At 54.4% G+C, this 25,818-nt stretch overlaps 1 protein-coding gene across 1 annotated transcript; it reads right to left on the bottom strand.

Annotated features, from left to right (window-relative positions):
* Positions 1-16,339: 16,339 nt before the first annotated feature.
* Positions 16,340-23,824, bottom strand: LOC135892774 (sulfotransferase 2B1-like). Its single transcript, XM_065420570.1, has 6 exons — positions 23,689-23,824; positions 23,060-23,268; positions 18,628-18,754; positions 18,232-18,326; positions 17,614-17,794; positions 16,340-16,449 (listed from the first exon to the last, which is right to left on the bottom strand). The coding sequence occupies exons 1-6, from the start codon at positions 23,822-23,824 to the stop codon at positions 16,340-16,342; spliced, it is 858 nt and encodes a 285-aa protein (XP_065276642.1).
* Positions 23,825-25,818: the final 1,994 nt, after the last annotated feature.

Raw genomic sequence — 25,818 nt, 5'->3', positions numbered from 1 at the left:
CGGCGTCAGTGCTGGTCCCTATGCGCTACTAGGGGAGCTGTGCTGCAGGGAGCGGTATGGGTGTCCTCTCTCCTGAAAGTCAGGCGTCTCCAGCGCCTCAGCCTGGCAATGGGAGGCTCAGCTCTGCAGGGAGCAGGGTGAGGCTATTACTTGGCTGTCCCACCCCAGAGCCAGCTGCACCTTGGCACCAGTTGAGCTGATTCCTTGGTGTGTTCCCGGAATGACTCAAGGGCCTGTGCTGGTGTCTGCAGCCGGGAGAACAGTCCCGTGCCTTGGTGGGAGCCCTCTGTGGAGTTGTGTGACAGGTCCAGGCACTCTGCTCCCCCTTCAGCAACCTTTGGACCCGCGCAGAGCCAGTGCCATTCACCCTTTGGAGGCCCTGCCAGGCACAGCGACCTTTGGACCTGGGAGGAGCTGGTGCCTTTAACCCTCCAAGGGCCCTGCACTGTCCCAGCAGCTCATGACTCCGGGCTGCCTGTCCCTGGCAGGTCCCTGCACCCCTTCCCAGCTGTGTCGGGTGCCGAGGGTCTTGTGTGGGAGTGGAGGGGGCAGGGGTGGGGCAGATCCTGTCATTCCCCCCCGAGGAAGGGTCGCTGATCTATGTGGTTTCATGGCAGTGGGGGATGGTTACCAGGCTTGGGGAGGGTGGGGGTTTAACCCCCTGCTCGTCGCTGCTGAGATCTCCCTGCGGTGAAGGGAACTGTCCGTGGGTTCTAGGCAGGGAGAGACTGGGCATGTGGGCAGGGCCGGCTCCAGGGTTTTTGCCGCCCCAAGCGGCAAAAAAAAAAAAAAAAAAAAAAAGCGGGAGTGACGGACCGTCCGCCAAATGGCCGCTGAATGGCTGGACGTGCCGCCCCTCTCCAGAGCGGCCGCCCCAAGCACCTGCTTGGCAAGCTGGTGCCTGGAGCCGGCCCTTATGTGGGCATGTGGGCACCGTCCCCGGGCACAGGGAGAGAGTGTGTGTGGGATTGTGTGTATGTGTCTCCACAGGAATCACTGGGGCCACTCCCCCTTCCCAGCTCTGACATCACAGAGCCTTGCCTGTGTCCTCGGTCCCCGATCCCTAGTCCCCATTTCCCACCTCCTCCTTCTTAGCAGCCCAAATTTACCTGGAGAGCAGGCCCCTAGTCCTACCCCTTACAACCTATGGTCATGTTCCGTTTTGGAGGGTCGTGAGTTGGGGTCTTCGTCCCACCCCTTTGGTACCCCCTGGGAGGGGTAAGGAGTGAGGTTGTGCTCTGGCCAAGGCCAGGCCTTTCTCTGCCTTTTAGTGTTTCTTATGTCTCCTCCCCCAGCCCCCCTTGCCCCTCCTAACTGGTTGTTTGACCTCGCCTTGAGATAAGGAGCCGAGGCAGTCTTCAAGTGTGCGCTCGTCTATACATTCCCACCATGCCCAGTAACACTTTAACTGCTCTTCTCTATTCCCATTATACTAACAAACCCATCGGGTTTAGGCAAAAGCAACATTTACCGTGTCTGGCTTTGTTCACATGTATTAGTAGAACTGTAGCTATATCCCAAACCCACCAGGCAAGCAGAACTCAAAGTCCTATCTCAGGCGAAACTACAGGCCTGGATCCTACATTGACACTAATACTCCTAACACTCCACCTCTTTTCTTTCTTTTCTTCTGGGACTCACCTTCCCAGGGGTCCCGGGAAAAGCATCGGACATATGGCAGCACTTTTCCTGATAGCGCCAGGTATCAAGATGCAATGTGTCAGTGCTCTGTTTGCCCCACTGCCCCCTGGGCAGTATAGTGCCCTGCACCTTCCCTCGTACGGACGTACTGCGAGTATATTCCAATCAGTGTGTCAGACTCCCCATAGTGATGCGCCCGAGCAGGGTTGGGTCTGGGTTATCTGTTACGCTTCGGTGGAGGGCCTCTTACATTACTCATATGTGACAATCAGTGGTTGTCCCCCTGCACCACTGCAGTATACATTGCAAGATTATATTAAGATGATGTTTAAATAAAAAAAAATGTACAGAGTTTAAGCGTAGAAGGTTTTGGTTACACTGCTCTACAGCCAAAATGCTTCTGAAATAAATGTAGTCAAACTTTACTAATTCTGGGTCACTGAGAACGAAAATGATGCTTAAAATTGTTGATTGGCTCTAGTTTTCAAGATATGCTATTGGGTCAGTATATACGACCCTTGACTTGGGAATGGCGGAGGATAAGTGAGTTATAAAGGGAAGGGATCTCAATTTAAACCAGAAATGACCAATACACATCTTTGACTGGATCTATGAATAAATCTATGACTGGGTTTGGACAGTACTTGCTTTTTAGGCAAGATGCAATCTGAAGCTGGTATTGCGTCATACATGATATGAATTGCATCATGTTATTCCTAGAAGTCATGGATGATGCAATCATAACGAAGCTTACATCACTCTGCTGAACAAATTGTCCTATATCAGCTCTAGAAATCATACAGTGTCGTGCTCTCTTATTTGTCAGTGTTTGATTTTGCAAAGGGACACATTTCTGTTTAGCCAAAGTGAGCAGAGATACCTTGTACTTGTGTGAACAGTGCAGATAACTTCTGCTATGTTTGTGGTGAAGTGACTTGTGCATCACAAAAGCGCAGTATAACCACTATGGTTAAGAAAGCCTATCACCTTTATTTTGGCTGCAAAATTGGAGATCAGGACAAGAGGTGGGCTCCACACATATGCTGCAACACTTGTGCAACAAATCTTCGCCAGTGGTTGAACAGGAAAAGGAAATCTATGCCTTTTGCAGTGCCAATGATTTGGAGAGAGTCAGCAGATCATACCAGCAATTGTTACTTCTGCATGGTGCCTCCAGTTGGGAAAGGTGTGTCAAAGAAGAAAAAGTGGACTGTGCATTATCCAAACATTCCATCAGCTGTACGCCCAGTACCCCACGGAGAAGGACTGCCGGTTCCTAATGCACCAGAATCATTCTCACTTGAGTCAGACGAGGAAGAGGAAGAGGATGAAACTTCTGGTCCTGAACCATCAATGTCACAGGACCCACATTTTCTCCCATCCTCCTCCTCTGAACCACACCTCATAACACAAGGTGAACTGAATGACCTTGTCAGGGATTTGGAACTACCCAAGAGTAAGGCAGAGCTGTTGGGCTCCAGACTACAGCAGTGGAATCTCCTGGCAGGTGATGTTAGGGTTTCCATGTTCTGTGACCGTCAAAAGGATCTTGTCCCATTCTTCTTCATGGAAGGTGATCTTGTAGCCTGCAACAACATCGATGGTGTGATGGCAGCCCTCAACATCGTTCACGATCCAGATGAGTGGAGACTGTTCATTGATTCATCGAAGATGAGTCTTAAAGCTGTTTTACTGCATAATGGCAATGTTTTGCCATCAATTCCAGTTGGTCATGCAGTCCATATGAAGGAAACCTATGACAACATGAAACAACTTTTGAGGTGCATAAACTATGACCAACATCTGTGGCAGCTTTGTGGTGATCTGAAGGTTGTTGCTCTCTTGCTTGGTCTGCAGACTGGATACACAAAGTACTGCTGTTTTCTCTGCGAATGGGATAGTCATGCAAGAGATTCCCACTACATCAAGAAAGATTGGCCACTCCGACAGTCATTAGAGCCTGGAAGGAAAAGTGTTCAGCATCCACCACTTGTTGAATCAAGGAAGATTTTGTTACCACCCTTACACATCAAGCTGGGTCTGATGAAGAACGTTGTCAAGGCCATTGACAAAACACAAGCAGCTTTCAAGTACCTCCGTGGAAAATTTCCCAGGTTAAGTGAAGCTAAGATAAAGGAAGGTGTCTTTGTTGGTCCTCAGATTCATGAACTTCTTCGAGATGATGCATTTGACCATGCACTGCGTGGCAAGGAAAAGACGGTATGGAAAGCCTTCCAGTTAGTGGCAATACATTTTCTCGGAAACAACAAGGCAGACAACTACAGGTTGTTGGTGGAAAACCTCCTCAAGGCATACAAAAGCCTTGGTTGCAACATGTCACTAAAGATACATGGGCTGGCTGCATCAGTTATGAATGTAAAAAAATTGCTTGAGCCCTGGCACCACTTTAATTATAAATTAAACAGTGGGTGGAGGGGCCGGGGGGGGCAGCTCTGGGGTCACCGTGCCGCTCTCTCCTGCACAGTGGCCTACAGCTCCTGGTTCGACCACGTTACCGGCTGGATGGGGCTGACGGGCAACGAGAACTTCTTCTCCATCACCTACGAGGAGCTGCAGCAGGCAGGGAAACTCCGCCCTTGGGTCACGCCCACACATAACTACACCCCTGGGGTCATGCCCACACATAGCCCCGCCCCTGAGACCTCATCCACACATAACTCCACCCCTGGGGCCACGCCCACAAATAGCCCCACCCCCTGGTGACACCCACACATAGCCCCGCCCCTGAGCCATGCCCACATGTAACCCTGCCCCTGAGCCACCCCCACATGTAACCCCGCCCCTAGAGCCATTCCCACATGTAACCCTGCCCCTGAGCCACCCCCACATGTAACCCCGCCCCTGAGCCATCACCACATATAACCCTGCCCCTGAGCCATCCCCACACGTAACCCCGCCCCTGAGCCATGCCCACATGTAACCCTGCCCCTGAGCCACCCCCACATTTTTTGCACTCTCATCTAGATTTTTTTCCACCGAACTGCAGAGCAGTGAGCGACGAGCACGGCGAGCGATTTCACCAGGACATTGCAACAATGGAGAAACGCTATCAGGGCAAATGGAGCCCATCAATGCTTGCAGACTATTGCTGGACAGTGACAAGAGATGCTCCATTTAATGAATACAAGAGACAAGCAAAGAAGCGCCGAGTAGACACTGAATGGGACTAAACTATGTACAGAATAGTTTTTTGCCTTTTGTTTCATAATAAATTTTATTTATATAACCCTTTTGCTGATTTACATACATAAACAGGACAGGTGAAATATTATCATGTAAAGCAACCATAAACATATGAAAAGACCTAGGTTTACAATTTATGATTAAAACTCTACTATCTACACAATATACATAGACATAAAATGTAAAAACTTAAATATCTTAGAAACAGTAGCCAATCAGTTGTTTTAATAGTCATATTTGAATTCAGCACATCAAAATACATAATAAATAGCACATTTTATCTCTGAAGCAGACGACTTCTCAAAAATTGTAGACCAGTGTTATCAGGGAATAACGTACAGCTTATCAAGGGGGGCGAAGTTCGGTTTAAGATCAGGTGGCATAAGGAAAATGTAAACTGCAATATCCCCAATTGGGGGTAAAAGGTTAACAGGGCAAAGTACAGACATTGAGAGATGAGGGTTTGTTGTTCATAGAATGGCTACGTTCGGGTGTGGAGTATAATGAGTGGTGTGATAGACCCAGACCAGTTGGGAACAGCAGAGTAGCAGAAGGGAGATATACTGGCCACTGGATAAGTAGTTTTCTGTTCCCTGAGTGACCAGAGCAGGGGCTGCTCCAGGCTAATAGACCACCTGACTCCAATTAACCTGCTAAGAGTCAGGTGAGGCAGTTAAGCACCTGATGCTATAAAAGGGCTCACTCCAGTCAAGCCAGGGGGAGCCAGGGAGCCAGAGGAGAGGAAGTGCGTGTGGGGAACTGGGAGCAAGAGGTGTGCAAGAAGCCGAGAGTGAGTAGGCGTACTGGTGGAGGACTGAGAAGTACAAGCGTTATCAGACATCAGGAGGAAGGTCCGGTGGTGAGGACAAAGAAGGTGTTGGGAGGAGGCCACGGGGAAGTAGCCCAGGGAGTTGTAGCTGTCGTGCAACTGTACCAGGAGGCACTCTAAACAGCTGCAGTCCACAGGGCCCTGGGCTGGAACCCGGAGTAGAGGCCGGGCCCGGATTCCCCCCATACCTCCCAACTCCTAATCAAACATAGGAGGAATTGACCTGGACTATAGCTTCTACCAGAGGGGAAGGTCTCTGGACTGTTTCCTGACCCACAGGGTGAATCTGTGAAGCAAGCAAATCCGCCAATAAGCGCAGGACCCACCAAGGTAGAGGAGGAACTTTGTCACAGTGGATACGATGAGGAGGATGGATTGACCCTCATTTGGTGAAATTTGATGTTCAGTGAGTTTATGGTTCCAGTTCATATGGTTCAATGGACAAAGTCTCTCGGTCCCTTTCTCATAGTCGATGCACGATGTTGCTCCGGCTCAGGGTACTGTTGGTGGCCGGTGATGTGTTCGGTGTAGATGTCCTTGGACCATTGGATGGTGTCTGAGAATACTATACTTAATAACAGGCCAATAGCCAGCATAATCCACAGTAATATTGTGAGCCCTGACCATTGTAATATAGTCCAACATCCGGGCCACCCCCAGAAACACTCCTTCTCCTCCTCCTCTAACAGGGTTAAAATCCTTTTCACACCATTCTGGAGAATATATTTTAAATGTGTCCAGTTGTTGACAGTTGCATCGAGCTGCCTCTGCAGTGTTCATGGGCTCTTGTCCATATTATGAGTCCACCAGATATTCACAGAGAAATGGGGTATTGTCCAAACCAGCTTGATCACTTGGTAACGAATCAGGTGGTAGGCACTGGTTAGATTATTCGCAGCAATGAGTTCCACAGATCCATTCGTGCACCAAAGTCCCGATGGCAGCATGTAGATGTGTGTAACTGGTGTAATTGTGCCCCCTGGTATTGTGTACATTCCCAGCAAAACACCCCACGCCTAGGGTGACCAGACAGCAAATGTGAAAAATCGGGATGGGGGTGGGGGGGTAATAGGAGCCTATATAAGAAAAAGACCCCAAAATTGGGACTGTCCCTATAAAATTGGGACATCTGGTCACCCTAGCCATGCCCCGTATATACCACCCCAATGTCCCCCATTTGCAACAGGCCATTAATTCTATTCCTCCACGGCCACTGAGGAGGGACACATCCAAATATTTTCTCTGGACAAACAATTATTTAACTGAATTATTGTCCATTTTACACCATTCCATCCATCCCATTTATTCCCCAGTGTTTCCCAGCGAGCTCCTCCCTTTCTCGTTACTCCCATAGGGCTCATGGGGACCCACCTTAGTTGCTGCCCCATTCCAAGGTACCAGGGTAACTATTGCACAGCTGCCAGCCCCACAGTTGAGCATTTTGTGTTCCCAGACACACCTCCCCCCAGGTTAGCCTTCAAAAGTCCCCCCTCCCTCACCCACATCCCGAGCTCCCCTGGCCATTGGGTTAGCTGCAGGTTCACCTCTGCCGCCCTCTTCCCCAGCCTGTCGCAATCGCAGACAGTTGCGGCGCCAGGAGCTCATTGATTTGTTGTTGAAGTTTTACATTTTGGCTGATCAATTGCTTAGTGACCCAACTGTTCCCCAAATTCCATACACCCGACCCCGTGTTTCCTGCTGCCCACAAATCCCTTTTCTAGCGACGAGTCCATGTGTGTCCCCTCACCCACCCCTGAAATTGCTGCTTCCACCCTTCTCTGGATGTGCTGCAGCTGGGGTGTACCCGGTCCCAGGAGCGCCGCCAGCTTTTCTGCCGCCCTAGGCGGCGGAAGGTCCTGCCCCGAAATGCCGCCCCCCCACAGAGGCAGTGGAAGGTCCCACCGCCGAAATACCGCCGCGGTCGCTGCCCCCCAAATTGTAGCGCCCTAGGCGACTGCCTAGGTCGCCTAATGGCTTGCGCTGGCCCTGCCCAGTCCACCCACCGTTCTCTGGAGTGTGCCGCCCACCCGGGTTATGGACGGGGAAGACACGTTGAAAAGTGCTGGTTGCACCCGCTCCCACCGTGGCTCCCACACGTTCGCCCATCGGGGGGTATTTCCGGCTCCAGGCTGTGGCCAGCTTAGATCCAGTTTTTCCCAGCTTGGCGTCCATATTCCCTGTAGGGTTACAGTCTGCAAAGTGGTTAAATTCTCATAGACCCAGTGTCCCAGGGGAGACTTTATGCCTGGTGTGATGTGTACATAACAACTGCACGTCCAGGGATTTTCCTCTGTGCAGGTACCATTCTGATTACCCCAATTGTGGGACCCCATAACCCAAACACCCCAGGAGCCCAGAGGGTTATATGTTTTTTGGGCCCTCTGTGACAAGCCACATGTTCAGATGACTGGGTTTCCCACAGTCATTGATCATGGCATAGCCTAGGGAATACCATGCAATATTTCCTGATCAATTTGATATTTTTCACTGTGTTGGGACCCCCCCCCCTTTCAATCATTATGTAAGTGGGGGAATGGTCCCGCTATTGTGGGGAACTTTCCTGGCTTCTGCACTACCCCAGTGAAGTGGGCGAGCGAAAGGATCCGAGTCCTCGCTCCCACTTCCTTTACCCAGAGGCCTCCCTGCCCTTGAGGACTCCCCTTCCACTCTCCTGTCTGGCAGAGTCCTCGTAAACCCCGACAAGGCTGGGTCCAGGATTCCTGGGGGGCTCGACCCCCAACCCTGCTGTGGTCACCCAGGACAGGGGCTAGGGTGTCCCCACTCCGGGGTACTGTCTCTGCACTGGGCACCTCCCTGACCCACTGATCATTTCATACAATTTAAAGCAAATACAAGTTGTTTAGTTAACAATTAATTTTAAAAAAGAATAAGGAAAAATGGGAAAGGTTAAAGGAAAACACATCACCCTGCTCGGAGGCAGGGAATATCACAAGCAGTGTCTCTGGAACATCAGGGCAGGTCACAGTCTGTTCCTTGTAGGTCCCAGGCTCCTTCTCAGGCCCTGGCTGTGCTGCAGGGACGCTGTGGGTCGGACACTTGCTCTGGCGGTGGCCACACGCTCTCAGGCTCTAGGTGGCAGGACCCTTTTTCCCAGCGTCGCCCCCGCCCTGTCAGGGTTACGATCCCCCTCCAAGTCTGGCCTGCAGAGCCTCTTGGCTGAGGTATCTCCCTGTGCTGGGCCCACTGCCAGGGTCCCCCTCACTCTCCCCAGCTGCTCACCGCACCCAGCTCCGGACTGCTCCAGCCCCAGCTCCAGCTCCAGCTCCACACTGCCTCAGCACGGCTGCTGCTGCTGCTCTGCCTCCAGCTCCCTGGGCTGCTTCTCTGGCCCCTCTGGCTCTGGTTGCTGCAGCTCTCCTCCCAGGGCAGGTCTGCTCTCTCTGGGCTGCGCTCTGGCTTTGGGGCTGCAGCCCTGCATCCAGCAACTTAGCTCAGGCCCCTGCTCTCTCCTTAGCTCGGCCCCACTCCGTCTGACTCAGGCCATTCCAGTTCACACAGAGGACGGGACCCCCCTGGCCTCCTGACCCTCTGATTAGCCTGCCCGCCCTGTCAATCAGGCTGATCTGGAGCATTGGCCTCTCCCCATTGTTCCCGGGGACTGTCAGTCTCAGGCTCCTGATTTGCCATCGACCCTTCCCCTTTTAGTGCTGGGAGCAGCCAACCAAAACACCCCCACTGAATGTTAGTAAGGGGGCAACAGTCCCCTTACACGAACACCACATACTGACACTGCCAAATTCCCAGGGGGGGATCAGAGGTGCAACTTCCTATGGGCAAATCCTTAACGTCCTCATTCACCTCATTACCACAACTTGGGGGTGTCGCTGTCCACGTGTTTCCTCCTTTTGCCATTTCACATCGCGGGGTCTGGGCAGGGTTTACAACAGCAACAACTGTCAATAGCAGCAAGAATTGTTCCAAACGTTTATTCACAGGTAATAGCTGAGAGACAGCAGCACCGTGAGACCTTTGACATGAGATTTGTTTTTAATTACCATATTTAGCCTGCTTAACCCCGCCCCCCAGTTATACACCTTCTCCATTGGTACGGGGTTAGTCACTGCATTTCTCCCAAGGTTTAGTCTGATTACTCAGAGCCACCTCAAGCTCAGTGTTTCTGACATTGCTTTTTTGTACATTCCACTCCGGCCTTTTCTCCAGAGGGCACTGTCTGTCTTTTCACTTTTTGTTCCCCTCCTGCAGTTCTTAGCTGCTGCTATTTATTACCAAAAAACGGATCCAGAATTTCTCCCCATTCCCTTGGTCTGCCTGCCCCAGCCAGGGCCACATTCTCTGGTCCTTATTTTAAAAAAATATTCAACTTTATAAAAACATGGAAGTACCCAAAGGGTTAAATGCTAAATACCAAAACCACATCACACTAGCTGCCCGTGTCTGGCACAAGGGTCTGTCAGTGTTGCAATGAGAGATTCAAATGGAGTTTTAGTGGCCTTGTTTGGTTGGTTGTTTGTTTTTAATTTAACAGAACAAAACCAACCCAATTTATCTTAAACCTACAAACAGGATTTTACAAACCATGAGTGCTGGTTTAGGTCCTTATAACCTCACATAATTACAAACATACACACACACCAATTAATTGTTGCCCAACACCCCTCGCACTGCTTTCATTATTTTTACACAACTGTACCCAGATTACATTCCCATCCTGTACAATTGGAGACAGTCAAGTTTCAATGGAAACCCCTTAGAATTCTTCAGGGATTTTGATTAAATTATATTTACAACCCATTCCTGTGGGAAAAGGGCCCATTTTCCTTCAGAATAGTTGTAAAGGCTCCTGGGGACAAAAACATAGTGGTGGTAGTAGCCACCTGACCCCTTGGTATAATTTGTTTAACTACCAGGGTTCCACCCCATGTGACTGTACCGAGTTGCACGTATATTTACATTTGCATAACTGGGTTTTATCATCCAATCACAAATTCCCTTCTTATAACACCACACCTGTTACTCTTTAACATCTTCAACACAACCGTTACCTTTCAGCATTTCCACAACTCCCAACCCTTTACTTCCCTCCAAACTCTGTTCTTTTAATTTCTGCAAAAGCTACTTGTAAGTGATCTTCAATCACTTACTTCTGCATTCAATTAAGGTGGTACATTTTGCCTGCAAGGACTTAGCCACCAAGTACACCCTGGGACACAGCTGCCTCGCCCTGTGCTTCCTTTACCTTGAATTGTTCTTAAAGGCAGTAAAACATTTGTCTCCAGTGTCACCCATGGGTCTTTTACTCTCTAAATTTCAACGGAATCCAGAAGACTTCTGTCATGCTTCCTCCAAAAAACCTTTTTACTAAGTATCCAAAGTGCCCTCCATTAAAACTTCAGAAAACCAAAAGTGGGAGAGACGGGGGTGGGGTGGAAAGCAACCAATTAACCCCCTGAGGTTAGTTTAAAGTACAGGCTAACAATTAAAACAGTTAGGAACCCTTCCTTACACCTAGATTTTTATTCTTGCTCTGAGAAAAGAGGGGGGGGTTGCTACCCACTCCTGCAAACCCTGAATTTGTTCCCCCAGTGTCTGTTGCTTTTGTTTGCACCCCAAGTGGATTCCAGGAGTGCCCTTCTCCGTTTACTCATGGGGGAATTCTGCACCAAAAAATTAAAAATTCTGCTCACAATATTTTAATATTCTGCAAAATTCTGCATATTTTATTTGTCAAAATAACATAATATAATCACACCAGTTTCAATTATTGTTGGTCATTTATTTCAAAATACCTGTCAGCAAGTATGTCTGTCACACTACAGACACCAAAAAAGATTCAGGAAATGTTTTTTGACAGCTAGATTCCTTTCTAGGCATATTCATACAGAACTCTGAGTAATAATTCATTTAAACTACAATACAGAACCGTATTTCCCGCCCAGGCTGACCCCGAGCCTCTCCCATTCAGTCAGGCACATCTGCCCCGTCCCCATGTGTCTCTGTGCCCTCACCCAGCCGCTCCCCTGTCCCTATGTAGCTCTGCCCCTCCTCCCCCATCCCCATGGCCCTGCGCCTCCACTCCCATTGAGCTCCTGCCCCAGTCTGTCCTCCCCCACTAGGCAGCTCTCTCTCTTCCCTAGCTGGCCGGGAGCTGCTGCTGTGTTCTATCACCCGGCGCCCTCTGGTGGGCAAAAGGCAGAAGTGCAGAAGTTATTTTCTGCTTATTGTGGCACAGCGCCCTCTGGTGGGCAAAAGGCAGAACTACAACCACATATTGGCAGAAGCTTTTTTCTGCACAAAAAATTAGAAATTGGCGGGCCTCATTAAATATGTGCCTGTGCAGAATTACCCCCGGGAGTATCCATTGCAGTTAAGCGTTTCCAAACAACTCCACTCACTCTCCATTTTTCACTTTGAAACCTTTTTTCCTTCACTCCCTTAGGACCAAGTCCAAGCTCCTGCCTCTTAACTCTGTGTCTGACTCCAAACCCTGTAGTGCCAAATCACCTTTACCCACCCCTAACGCTAATTTCCAATCCTCCAGTTGCCTTTGCTGGAGTAGCACCAAACTTGAAAGGTTACTGGCAGCTTCCCATAATGCTGCCTTTAGTTCAAACCTCTTACAAATGCACTGAAGTGCCTCCTTTCCCTGAAGGACGGTATCCTGTCCCCATGGGCATGGACCTCCTTCCGCTACCCACTTACCAAGGAGGGTGGGATCCTCAGCCACCCCCCAACCCTCTCGGTCCCCTAACACTGCCTCCATTTCCTTTTTAATCTCATCCCAGGTTGACCCCAAATTCTTCTGTATCCACTTATCCAAAAAGACCATTACCCCAGCTTGCATGGACCCGCAACTACCACCATGAGAGCTCACCAGACCCCCTCCAAGCAGCTGCGCGGACTGTTGGGGAGGGGGACTTACCTGGCTGCTACTTACCTGTCCAGTGTGATGCATCCAAATCACAGCACCAGGATGTTAGAGGGTTATCCCTTCACTCCCTCCCCCAGTTCTTGTCATGCAGACAGAAAGCAGAAGCCCAGAAATCCGAAGTGCAGGCAATGCAACGGTTATTGGGGTTAGCTCCAAGCACACATATCGGGAGCTCTACATGCCGATAGTGTCTGCTCCCCCGTGCTCTGTACCCCGTGTCCCCCTTCCCAGCTCTGACACCACAGAGCCTTTACCCCGTGTCCCCCTTCCCAGCTCTGACTCTGCAGAGCCTCGCCTGTGTCCCCGATCCCTAGTCCCCATTTCCCACCTCCTCCTTAGCAGCCCAAATATACCTGCAGGGCAGGCCGCTAGTCCCACCCCTTACAACCAGGGGTGGCGAGTTGTATGGGCCAGTGGTGTCCGGGCTCCAGCAATATTCAGGGCCCGGGGGCCCGGCTCCACGAATGTTTGGGGCCTGCCGCCACCCACCCCCCCTGCATCTTCCCCAAGTGTGCCCCAGTCCCCACTTGCTGCCCCCGCGCACCTCCCCCAGGCCCCTGAGTGTCCCTGCCTCTCCCTTGCAGCTCGGCTGCCTCGGCTGCCAGCATCAACTGCTGCTGCAGGGTCCTAGTGCCTCCCATCCACTAGTGCCAGGGCAGGCTGCCCTTCCCCTGCCCTTCCGCCTCGGACCCTTCCCTTTTCCAGTGGGACCCTCCACCAGCACTGGGCCCCCCCCCTGCAGTCACTGCTCCTGCTCCATGTTGGGCAATGGGCAGCTCCACCCCCACCCCCAGTGAGGCTACAGTGAGGGGCAGCAGCAGGGGAGGAGGCGCACACGTGATGGCAGCTCCCCTCCCCCGGCACCCACCACAGGGGAGGCGAGGGGGCTTCCTGGACCTGAGAGGGGCCTTAGGAGCACGTGGACTGACAGTGGTGCGAGGTGAGTGTGGTGCAGGGGGGGAAGGGGGGTCCCTCACCCAGAGCTCACTGGTACTGGTGGGGAGAGGGCTGGGGGGAGTCCTCCTCTCTGGCCCTTGCCCTCGGGCAGCCTGTCTGCACCCCAAACTCCTCATCCCCAGCCCTGACTCACCCCAGAGCCCTCACCCCCTGCACCTCAACCCTCTGTCCTAGTCCTGAGCCCCCTCCCACACCCCAAGCCCCTCATCACCAGCCCCACCCCACAGCCCTCATTTTTCCATTATTTTAAAAAATATACAGTAACTCCTCGCTTAACGCTGTAGTTCTGTTCCTGAAAAATGCGACTTTAAGTGAAACGATGTTAAGCTAATCCACTTTCCCCATAAGAATTAATGTAAATAGGGGGGTTAGGTTCCAGGGAATTTTTTTTTTTGCCAGACAAAATACTATATTATATATATATACACACACACACACACACACATATATATAAACAGTATAAATTTTAAAACAATTTAATACTATACACAGCAATGATGATTGTGAAGCTTAATTGAGGTGGTGGAGTCAGAGGGTGGGATATTTCCCAGGGAGCCTTACTGTTAAATGATGAACTAGCACTCGGCTGTTGTTAATGTAGCCTCACACTCTACAAGGCAGCAGGAATGGAGGGAGGGGAGACAGCGTGGCAGACAGAGACAGAGATACACACCCTGTGTGTGAGAGAGAGAGAGACACACATTGCCCCTTTAAGTACGCTGACCCCACTCTGAGTACATTGCCTTTTTAAATAGATCAGCAAGTTGAGACAGCAGCTGCTGCCAGCAAGCTCCCTCCGTCCTGAGCCCTGTCGTGTCCTCCTCTCCCCCCGCTCTATGGAGATGGGGTATGGGGGTGGGGGGAGGGGGACATGCTGACATCAGCACCCCTCTCACAGCAAGCTGGAGGCTCAGGGAGCAGCTGCAAGGCAGAGGGCAGAAGCAGCACACGGCAGTGGGGGGAGGGGCAGCTGAACTGCCAGCAATTGATAGGCTGCTGGGCCCCCCAGGGAACTCAGGGGAGCTGATGGGGGGGCTGCTGGCCCACCCTGGTTCCAAGCCCCCACTAGCCAGCTGCAACGGCTGCTCTTCCTGCTAGCAGTGGACAAAGCAAGCAGCTACCAAACAACGTTATAAGGGAGCATTGCGCAACTTTAAACGAACATCTGCTCTAATTCAGAGGTTCTCAAACTGTGGTCCATGGACCGAGCTCCATTGAGGTGGCCGGTGGATAGTTCCCTCTAAGGTGCATGCCTGGGTGGCCACACACGAGAGAATGAAGGCGCAGGCGTGGCTCCACCATTAGGTGCCTGCACCCTAGAGAAGATGCACATGTAAGGTGAGGTGGTGGCCTTGGGGGGAAGAGGGGGTAGGTGGGAGGGAGCAGTGGGGTGAGAAGAGGGGGTGGGGGGGAATTTGTGTCATCCAGGGCTGCGGCGGCCAGAGAAAGAGACGACTTTCCCCAGCTCCAGGGCTGCGGCTGCCAGGGAGAGACCCCCCCTCCTTCCCAGCCCCAGGGTGGGGACTGCTATGGTGGGGGAGAGAGGGAGAGACCCCTCCTCCTTCCCAGGTCAGGGGCTGCCACGGCAGGGGAGAGAGGGCACATCCGTCGCCTTAGAAAGGTTAAGACTACTGCTATTAAAGTATGAGTTGTGTGCTTTTATATGTAGAACAATAAAACTTTAATTATTTTTAAGGGTTTTTATATAGCGCAAGTTCAATATAACACGGTTTCACCTATAACGCGGTAAGATTTTTTGGCTCCCGAGGATAGCGTTATATCGGGGGTAGAGGTGTATTAAGAGTTTTTAATATAGCGCTTTTATCCAAAGTGCTTTACAATAGTTAGCTAACGGTACAAACAACATTTGGAAAGATCATTATGTGGTCCACCGAGACCCTCAGCAATTTTCCAGTGCTCCGCAAAAAAAGTTTGAGAATAACTGATCTAATTGATCAGCAACGTAACAAAACATTAACCGGGACCACTTTAGGTGAGAGTTACTGTATATTGGCTGACAAAGCAGGTGGTGGAGGGGGAGACTTGGACCTGTTCTGGGCACCACCAAAAATGATACAAACCTGCCGCCCCTGCTGACAACCTATGGTCATGTTCTGTTTTGGAGGGTCGTCAGTTGGGGTCTTCGTCCCACCCCTTTGGTACCTCCTGGGAGGGGTAAGGAGTAAAGTTGTGCTCTGGCCACGGCCAGGCCTTTCTCTGCCTTTTAGTGTTTCTTACGCCTGCCCCCCAGACTCCCTTGCCCCTCCTAACTGGTTGCTTGACCTCGCCTTGAGATAAGGAGCTGAGGCAGTCTTCAAGTGTGCGCTCGCCTATACATTCCCACCATGCCCAGTAACACTTGAACTGCTCTTCTCTATTCCCATTATACTAACAAACCCATAGAGTTTAGGCAAAAGCAACATTTACAGTGTCTGTCTGTTCTTAGTAACCCTAACCCTTTGTTCACACGTATTAGTAAAAATGTAGATCTGCCCCATGGGTGCCCATGGGTGGGTGCTGCCCCCTGCTGGTCACACACCCCAGCCCAGTGATGCGGCCTCAGGGGGTATCTCCCAGGGCACAGGAAGAGCAGTAGCACGTGGAAATAACAGGAGTACTTGTGGCACCTTAGAGACTAACAAATTTATTCGAGCATAAGCTTGTTAGTCTCTAAGGTGCCACAAGTACTCCTGTTATTTTTGCGGATACAGACTAACACGGCTGCTACTCTGAAAAGTAGCACGTGGGTGGCACAGGGCCGGTGTATTGCGGGTGCAGATGTGGCGGGCACGGGGCCGTCAGTCCCAGGGGAAGGTCATGCCCAGACCCTGAATCCGCTCCCGGTAAACAGTGTCGAATCGTTGCCTCTGTGCCTCCGAGAGATGGTTCCTCCAGTCACCGCAGATCCCTGCAAACCACAGGGGACATTGTCTAAGGCAGGGGTCGGCAACCTACGGCACGCGTGCCAAACATGGCATGCGAGCCGATTTTGAGTGGCACGCAGCTCCCTGCCGTGGTCCCGGCCCCCAGCTCCACTCAGCCCCCCCGCCCACCGCTCTCCCCTGCGGGGGCAGAAGGCAGAAGCTTGGTTCTGCAGCAGCCAAGCTTCCCCCCTCCCCCGCTTCTTCCCCCAGCGTGGTGCTTTCCTGCCCCTCCTCCTCTCCGTCCCTGCGCCAATCAGCTGATGGCCCTAGCAAGGGGGAGGGGGAAGACCGGGCAGCGTGCACACAGCTCCGTAGAGGACGCAGAGAGAGGTAGGGACGGAGCCTGGGAGAAGGGGGTGGAAAAGGGCATATCCCTTCCAGACCCCTGCCTTGAGCCGCTCAGGGCAGGGGGCTGGGAGCACCCCCATGAGCCGAGCACCCCAGCCTTCTGCCCTGCACCCCACACACACCCCAGCCCTCTCCCCTGCACCCCCCACACCCCCCCACACCTCCAGCCCTCTGCCCTGACCCTTGAACCCCCCCACACACAGTCTTCTGCCCTACACCCCCCACACACCCCCAGCCCTCTGCCCTGATCCCTGAACCCCCCCACACACCCCAGCCTTCTGCCCTGAACCCCCTCCCCCAGCCCTCTGCCCTAACCCCTGAAACACCCCCACCCCAGGTCTGGGGTCCCGGCCATAGGCCCTGCTCAGCCCGCTGCCGGCCTAGGTGAACAGAACCCCAGGCTGGCAGCGAGCTGAGCAGGCTGGTGGCGTACGATCAGAATTTTAATTTAATTTTAAATGACGCTTCTTAAACATTTTGAAAACCTTGTTTACTTTACATACAATAGTTTAGTTATAGAAAGAGACCTTCTAAAAATGTTTAAATGTATGACTGGCACGCGAAACCTTAAATTAGAGTGAATAAATGAAGATTCGGCACACCACTTCTGAAAGGTTGCCTACCCCTGGTCTAAGGTGTCCCTCACTCCCGACCCACAGCCCCTGCTCCCCAGCCCTGCCCCCGCAAGCTCTGCCCATGCCCCTCACTCCGGACCTGCAGCCCCGACTCTCCCAGCCCTGCCTCACGCAGCTCTGCCAGTGCCCCTTAATCCTGACCTGCAGCCCCCAACCTGGACTCACCTTTCCTCAGGAACTCCCCGTTCTGGTGGTCCATGAACTCGTCTCTCTGCTGCGAGTAGTTGGACATTTTGTTCCCCTTCATGCTCTGGAAGGAGGCGTTCTCCACCACCGCGGCCACTTGCTCCTCACTCAGCTCCTTCCCCAGGAAGTGGCAGATTCTCCGCACGCTGCCCCACGGATCCTGAGGGAGACACCCGCTGCTGTGAAGGGTGGGATCTGGTGTGCCTCAGTTTCCCCACACAGAAGGTTCTGCTCCCCACTGGGTCTAGACAAACAGACGCCTCTGAGGGCAGAGGGCCTTGGCCAAAAGCTACACCGGCTGCCTCGGGCGGGGTTAAGTGTGGGTTTGGCTCACAAGGAGCTAGGTTATATGTGGGCGTGGCCCCAGGGGGCAGGATTATATGTGGGCATAGCCACAGGGACGTGGTTAAGTGTAGGTGTGTCCGCAGGGGGCGGGGCTACGTATGTGGATGGGGTCTCCGGGGCGGGGCTATGTGTGGGTGTCACCAGGGGGTGGAGTTATGTGTGGATGAGGTCTCAGGGGCGGGGTTACATGTGGGGGTGGCCCCAGGGGGTGGAGTTATGTGTGGGCGTGACCTAAGGGCAGGGTTTCCCTACCTGCTGCAGCTCCTCGTAGGTGATGGAGAAGAAGTTCTCGTTGCCCATCAGCCCCATCCAGCCGGTGACGTGGTCGAACCAGGAGCCGTAGGGCACTGTGCAGGGGAGAGCGGCACGGTGACCCCAGAGCTGGCACCACCCGGCCCCTCCACCCTGGTCTGCTGGGGACTGCAGGAGCCTGGGACACCTGGGTTCTATCCTGGCACCGGGAGGAGGGGTGGGCTGGATGTCAGTGGTGTTTACAGATCCCTGGTTGTGCTGCGGCTGTTTGGGGAGGAGGGCTCTGAGCTGTGCCGGGTCCTGGGCAAACGGCTGGGGAGGCACAAACTCAAAGCACTTGTGACTTGCTTGGAACCGAGGCGTCCGGCTCCAGAGTGGCCCCGGGGTGCTGCTCACCGTTCCCACTCAGGAAGTCCTCGAGGAAGGAGTCCAGTGAGCCAGGGTCCTTGAACAGGAGCAGCAGCTTGGAGAAGTGGTACAGCGAGACCAGGACGTCCTTGGGGCAGCGCAGGGTGTAGATGATCTGGGGGGAAGGGAGGGGGGTCACTACCAATCGGGGAAGGGGGATGACAAATGAACCCAGGGATTAGCCACCCACCCCGGGCTGTCACCTCCCCACCCTCTCTGGAGGGAGAAGGATTCGCCGCACCCCGCTGGCTGCTTGTCACGGAGTATGGGGGAACTCAGGGCCCTGCACCCCCGGCTTCCTGCGATTCACCATGACTCTCAGCCAGCCAGTAAAGCAGAAGGTTTATTTAGACGACGGGAATACAGTCCGAGACAGGTCTTGCAGGCACAGACAACAGGATACCCCTCAGTTAGGTCCATCTTGGGGTCCTCAGGCACCCCAGCCCCCCTCCAGAGGTCAGAGCCCTCCCTGCCTCCAGCCACCTCACCAGCCAGCTTCCCAGACTCTGCCTTCAGCGACCCCTCCCACCTTTGTTCAGTTTCCCGGGCAAAGGTGTCACCTCGCCCCAGCCCCCTCCTGGGTTCTCATGTTACAGGCTCAGGTATTTTCAGTCAGTCATTCTCCCATCCCCCAAGGCAGACCATCCTAGCCACACTCCCCTGTCAGCACTCACAGACCACAGTAAGAACAGTCCCAGTTCGTCACATCTCCCCCCTTCGAGACCGAACTGAGCGGGGTCACTTCAGCCAGTGACCCGGGGAAGTTCGAACCTACCCCCGTTCCCATGGATGCCCCCGCATCCCTCCCATTCCTTGGTGAGAATTACACCAGGCCCCTCCAGTTTCACGCCCCCCCTTAGGTCGGGGTTGCTCGAGGGCATTCGCCGTTCGCATGGGGGAAGGGTTATGCGGCCTGTGCCCTTTTCCCACCCCAATGCCCCTGGGGTTCCAACTGGGCTGGGGTCTCCTCCCAGCGCTCCAGTCTGGAGGTCTGTGCTTCGGGCTCTCTTGGTTCAGAGCCCCCCTTTTAACCTTGGCCACCCTCTGGAAAGGCTCCTCTATGCTGGGCAAGGGTCCTAAAGCCGTTTTCCCCTTGTCCCGGGCCTTCCTCCCCCTCTGACAGGGGTCACAGGATCGGCAGTACTGCCGGACAGTAACAAAGGCCCCAGGCCAGTAAAAGCTCCGTAGCAGCCTCTGCTGGGTACGCCAGGTTCCCTGGTGCCCTGAGAGGGGGATGTCATGGGCCCGGTACAGCAGCTGGCGGCGATACTTCTGGGGTACCACCAGCTACCTCCTGATCCCCCCTGACTCCATTTTCCCTGGGGGAGCCCATTCTCGGTACAGGAACCCCTTCTCCCACAGGAACCTTTTCCGGCCGCCTCTCCCCATGGTCTGTACCGCACCGAGGTCGGCCAGGTCCCTTATCTTCCGTAAGGAGGGATCTTTCTGCACCTCGGCCTGGAACTCAGCAGCTGGGACAGGGATGGCCACCTGCTCTCTCTCGCCGGCTGGGTCTGAAGCCGCAGCCTCCCTGAGCCGTGTCCCTGGGTGTTCCCTCCCCACCAGGTTAGGGTCCTGCGCCTCGGGCAAGGCACCCTCCCCAAGGCCAGGGCGCAGTGCCCCTCGCCGGCTCTGACTGCGGGTCACAACCAGTGCATTCTGGGGGTTGCTTGGCCAGTCCTCCAGGTCCCCCCCCATCAACACCTCAGTGGGCAAATACGGGTGTACCCCCACGTCCTTGGGGCCCTCCTTGGGCCCCCACTTCAGGCGTACCCTCGCCACAGGTACCTTGAATGGGGTCCCACCCACCCCCGTCAGAGTCAGGAAGGTGTTGGGCACCATCCGATCTGAGGCCACCACCTCGGGCCGGACCAGTGTCACCTCTGCGCCCGTATCCCAGTATCCATCGACCTTCCTCCCATCCACCTCCAGGGGTACAAGGTACTCTCTCCGGAGGGACTGCCCCGCGCCCACCGTATAAACCAAAAACCCTGAGTCTGGAGCATCCAGCCCCCCAGAGGAGCTGGCCTGGAGCTCTCCTCCCTCCTTAGCAGGTGGTACTCTGCCAGCCCCCCTTCCCTGGGAGTGCTGCCTCTCGCCTGGCTGGGTCTCTACCCAGTCAACCCTCTGTGGGTTTGGTCTGCTCAGTCTGTCCCTGAGCCTGGGGCACTGGGCCCGTATGTGACCTCTCTGGTCACAGTGATAGCAGACCATGCCCCATGTGTCCCCTCGAGCCGGTCGGTTGTCCCTGACACTGGGCATTCCCCATGGGAGGGGATTCCCCACATTCCCCTTTTGGGAGGTACCCGGGTGACTCTCTCTCTGCATCGCAGCGGGCCTGCTCCTTTGGGACTCCTCCCTGCCAGCCCCTGACCGGCTCTTCACAAACTCATCGGCCAGCCGGCCGGCATGTCGCGGGTTCTCTGTTTTTTTGTCCCTCAACCACAGCCTCAGGTTGGATGGGCACCGCTCATACAGTTGCTCCAATACCAGCAGTTTAACCAGGTCCTCCTTTGTCTGGGCCCCATCAGCCCACTTGCTGGCGTATCCTTCCATGCGGACGGCTAGTTGCAGATATGAGATCTCAGGGGTTTTATCCTGACTCCGGAACCTTTCCCGGTACATCTCAGAAGTCAGCCCAAACTCACGTAGCAGGGCCTTTTTGAATAGTTCGTAGTTCCCTTTCTCCGCCTCTTCCAGTTGGCGGTACAATGCCACGGCTTTGGGGTCCAGTAAGGGGGTGAGAACCCGGAGTCTGTCCGCAGGATCAACCTGGTGCAGCTCGCAGGCCGTCTCAAAGGCATCCAGGAAGTCATCCATGTCCTCCCCCTCCTTACGTGGGGCCAGGATGCACTTATCAAAGCTCCGTGCAGTCCTGGGTCCCCCCTCACTCACCGCAGCTGGGGGCTCGCGGCCCTTCAGCCTCGCCAGTTCCAGTTCATGATGCCTCAGCCTCTCTCTCTCTTCATGCTGCCTTTGTCTCTCATTCTCCTCCCGTTCATGCTGCCTCAGTTTCTCTTTCTCCTCCCGTTCATGCTGCCTCAGTTTCTCTTCATGCTGTCTCTGGTGTTCACGGTCCTCCAGCTCTCTCAGTTTTAGCTCTTTCTCCCATTCCAGCCCATTCCGCTCCACGGATGGCGCGCGTGGCCGGGAGGATCCCCTGCTGACCGGCGAGCGTTGCCGGGAGGATCCCCTGCTGGCCGGGGGGGTCACGGCGCCCTCGGTATTTGCTGGGCTTCTCCCCACCCTTCCCCTGGGCGTAGGAAGGAGGGGTCTCGGGAAGCCCTCAGCAGCCGGCTGACCACTCCCAGCTGGGACAGACACTGGGGCCTGCGCTGCATCTGCCAGGCTGCTTCCCTCAGAGACAGGGATCAGTTCATTCGCGCGATCTCCCTTCTCCAGCTGGGCAATGAGCTGTTCTTTGGTGAGCCTCCCAATGCGCACCCCCCTCTGCTTGCACAGCTCCACCAGGTCGCTCTTAAGCCGCTTGGCATACATCCTCCTGCTGGCCACTCACAGGCCTGTGTGCTCACTGCTCCCCACAGTCTCCAGGGAGACCCCTAGTGTGCCAGCCCTTCTCGAGGTCACCACCTCTCTGCCAGGGTCGAGCTGCAGACTCCTCCGCCCCGGGACCACTCGCTGCGATCCCCCGGGGGACCCTGTTACTGCAAAAGTCCTTCTCGCTGGTCACACACTCCCAGGGGTGATAACCGTCTCTCTCTGACTCCTCAGCACGCCGGGTCCCCGTCAATCCCCCTTCGTTTTACTTCTCCCCAGTCACTTACTGCAGGAAGCGCCGTCCACGGGGTGCAGTAGATCCCGCCGCTGCCACCAGTTGTCACGGAGTATGGGGGAACTCAGGGCCCTGCACCCCCGGCTTCCTGCGATTCACCATGACTCTCAGCCAGCCAGTAAAGCAGAAGGTTTATTTAGACGACGGGAATACAGTCCGAGACAGGTCTTGCAGGCACAGACAACAGGATACCCCTCAGTTAGGTCCATCTTGGGGTCCTCAGGCACCCCAGCCCCCCTCCAGAGGTCAGAGCCCTCCCTGCCTCCAGCCACCTCACCAGCCAGCTTCCCAGACTCTGCCTTCAGCGACCCCTCCCACCTTTGTTCAGTTTCCCGGGCAAAGGTGTCACCTCGCCCCAGCCCCCTCCTGGGTTCTCATGTTACAGGCTCAGGTATTTTCAGTCAGTCATTCTCCCATCCCCCAAGGCAGACCATCCTAGCCACACTCCCCTGTCAGCACTCACAGACCACAGTAAGAACAGTCCCAGTTCGTCACACTGCTCTTCCGCACACCCACATTGCTGTAACTCACACCCAGCAGCAGCCCTGGATTCACCCCCCTCCCGACGCACAGCCCTGTCGGTGCCCCTCAATCCCGACCCACAGCCCCTGCTCTCCCGCCTCTCACCTTGGCCTTGGAGCCCTGCAGGGACTTGGGGAAGAGCTGGACGGGGAGGTGGGAGCAGAGCAGCCGGGGCGGGGGGTATTTCAGGGCAGCCTCCAGTCCCAGCTGGCTCTCCACCCAGGGCGCCCGCTCCCAGTTCAGCACGCTGCGCACCCAGCCGGGGTCCCCGTCACAACGGATCAGACTCAGGATTTCCAGCATCCAGTTAGTGCCTGGGGGTGAAAGGGTTAATGGGCCTGAAACAAGCCCTCAACCTGCTAGGTCCCGCTCTGCACCCAGAGCCGGGGAGAGAACCCAGGAGTCCTGGCTCCCAGCCCCCATCAGCTGAGGTGCATTGACAGTGCTAAAATCAGAAGCTCTCATTTTGCTGTGCCAGGGGTCTCCTGGCCCTGCCGGTGGCTCTGGAGAAAGCCTGTGATCAGAGTGTGTCTGCAGAGAGCCAGCCTAGCACCAGGTGGGCGAGTTGGGCCCCAGGAAGCAGCCTGCTTTGTCTCACTCTGGTCTGGGCGTGTGTGTGTGCCTGGGGTCTGGCATCTAGGAAATCAGGTCATGTGACGGGTTTGGTGTTTCCATCTAATGTCCGTGTGTGTGTCAGGAGCCCCCTACACACACACACACCCGCTCTCCCCTACCTGACTTGGGGTAGGCGATGTTGAAGATGTCGTCGTCCCGCACCTGGAATTCGTTCTCCACGTAGCTCAGCTCCTCGGGGGAGTAATCCAGGCATGGGAACAGTACCCCCTTGTGGGTGAAGTATTCACGCGCCATGGCAGGGCAGGGACAGAGACAGACCTCCCGGCGTCAGTGTTGGTCCCTATGCGCTACTAGGGGAGCTGTGCTGCAGGGAGCGGTGTGGGGGTCCTCTCTCCTGAAAGTCAGGCGTCTCCAGCGCCTCAGCCTGGCAATGGGAGGCTCAGCTCTGCAGGGAGCGGGGTAAGGCTATTACTTGGCTGTCCCACCCCAGAGCCAGCTGCACCTTGGCACCAGTTGAGCTGATTCCTTGGTGTGTTCCCGGAACGACTCAAGGGCCTGTGCTGGTGTCTGCAGCCGGGAGAACAGTCCCGTGCCTTGGTGGGAGCCCTCTGTGGAGTTGTGTGACAGGTCCAGGCACTCTGCTCCCCCTTCAGCAACCTTTGGACTCGCGCAGGGCCAGTGCCATTCACCCTTTGGAGGCCCTGCCAGGCACAGCAACCTTTGGACCTGGGAGGAGCTGGTGCCTTTAACCCTCCAAGGGCCCTGCACTGTCCCAGCAGTTCATGACTCCGGGCTGCCTGTCCCTGGCAGGTCCCTGCACCCCTTCCCAGCTGTGTCGGGTGCCCGGGGTCTGGTGTGGGAGTGGGAGCAGAGCCGGGCCCTGTAACCCCGATCTAGGCTGTAATCACCTCTGTTCCCTGCACACACACGAGGCTGGAACTGGGGGGGCTGCCACACCCCAGGCTTGAAGGTGGGGCGCAGCATAGCCGCAGCGTGGCTGGAGGAGCCATGGGGGGGGGGGGGCGGCGCGGCACGGCCGGAGGAGCCATCGTGGGGGGGCAGAGCAGCTGGAGGAGGAGCCATGGGGGCATGGCCAGAGGAGGAGCCAAAGGGGGGCGCCTTTTTAATGTTTGCTCCCCCTGCTCTTAGAACCTGGCTACGCCACTGGTCATGAGTTGGGGTCTTCGTCCCACCCCTTTGGTGCCCCCTGGGAGGGGTAAGGAGTGAGGTTGTGCTCTGGCCAAGGCCAGGCCTTTCTCTGCCTTTTAGTGTTTCTTATGCCTCCCACCCCAGCCCCCCTTGCCCCTCCTAACTGGTTGTTTGACCTCACCTTGAGATAAGTCTTCAAGTGTGCGCTCGTCTATACAGTCCCACCATGCCCAGTAACACTTGAACTGCTCTTATCCATTCCCATTATACTAACAAACCCATCGGGTTTAGGCAAAAGCAACATTTACAGTGTCTGGCTTTGTTCACACATATTACTAGAACTGTAGCTACAGGCGAGTCTCATCTTATGTGCATTTAACATGCGCAAATTCAGCTTTGCGCGGTTGGCAAAAACCAAAAAGAACAAAAAAAAAAGAGAAAAATAATTATTTAAATACTGTACCTGTAGTGCGGGCGATTCCGCCTGCCATTACACTCAATGTAATTTTGACTATACGCGATTTTCGCTTTACGTGCTGACAGCAGAACGTAACCCCAGCGTAAGATGAGACTCGCCTTTATATCCAAAACCCACCAGGCAAGCAGAACTCAAAGTCCTATCTCAGGCGAAACTACAGGCCTGGATCCTACATTGACACGAATACTCCTAACACTCCACCTCTTTTCTTTCTTTTCTTCCGGGACCCACCTTCCCAGGGGTCCCGGGAAAAGCATCGGACATATGGTGGCAAATTTCCTGATAGCGCCAGGTATCAAGATGCAATGTGTCAGTGCTCTGTTTGCCCCACTGCCCCATGGGCAGTATAGTGCCCTGCACCTTCCCTCGTACGGACGTACTGCGAGTATATTCCAATCAGTGTGTCAGACTCCCCATAGTGATGCGCCCGAGCAGGTTGGGTCTGGGTTATCTGTTACGCTTCGGTGGAGGGCCTCTTACATTACTCATATGTGACAATCAGTGGTTGTCCCCCTGCACCACTGCAGTATACATTGCAAGATTATATTAAGATGATGTTTAAATTAAAAAAAAAACGGTACAGAGTTTAAGCGTAGAAGGTTTTGGTTATCAGGGAATAACGTACAGCTTATCAAGGGGTGCGAAGTTCAGTTTAATATCA

This window comes from Emys orbicularis, chromosome 20 (assembly GCF_028017835.1).
Source record: "Emys orbicularis isolate rEmyOrb1 chromosome 20, rEmyOrb1.hap1, whole genome shotgun sequence".
Lineage (NCBI taxonomy): Eukaryota > Metazoa > Chordata > Testudines > Emydidae > Emys > Emys orbicularis.
This window is presented reverse-complemented; position numbering and strand designations above follow the sequence as displayed.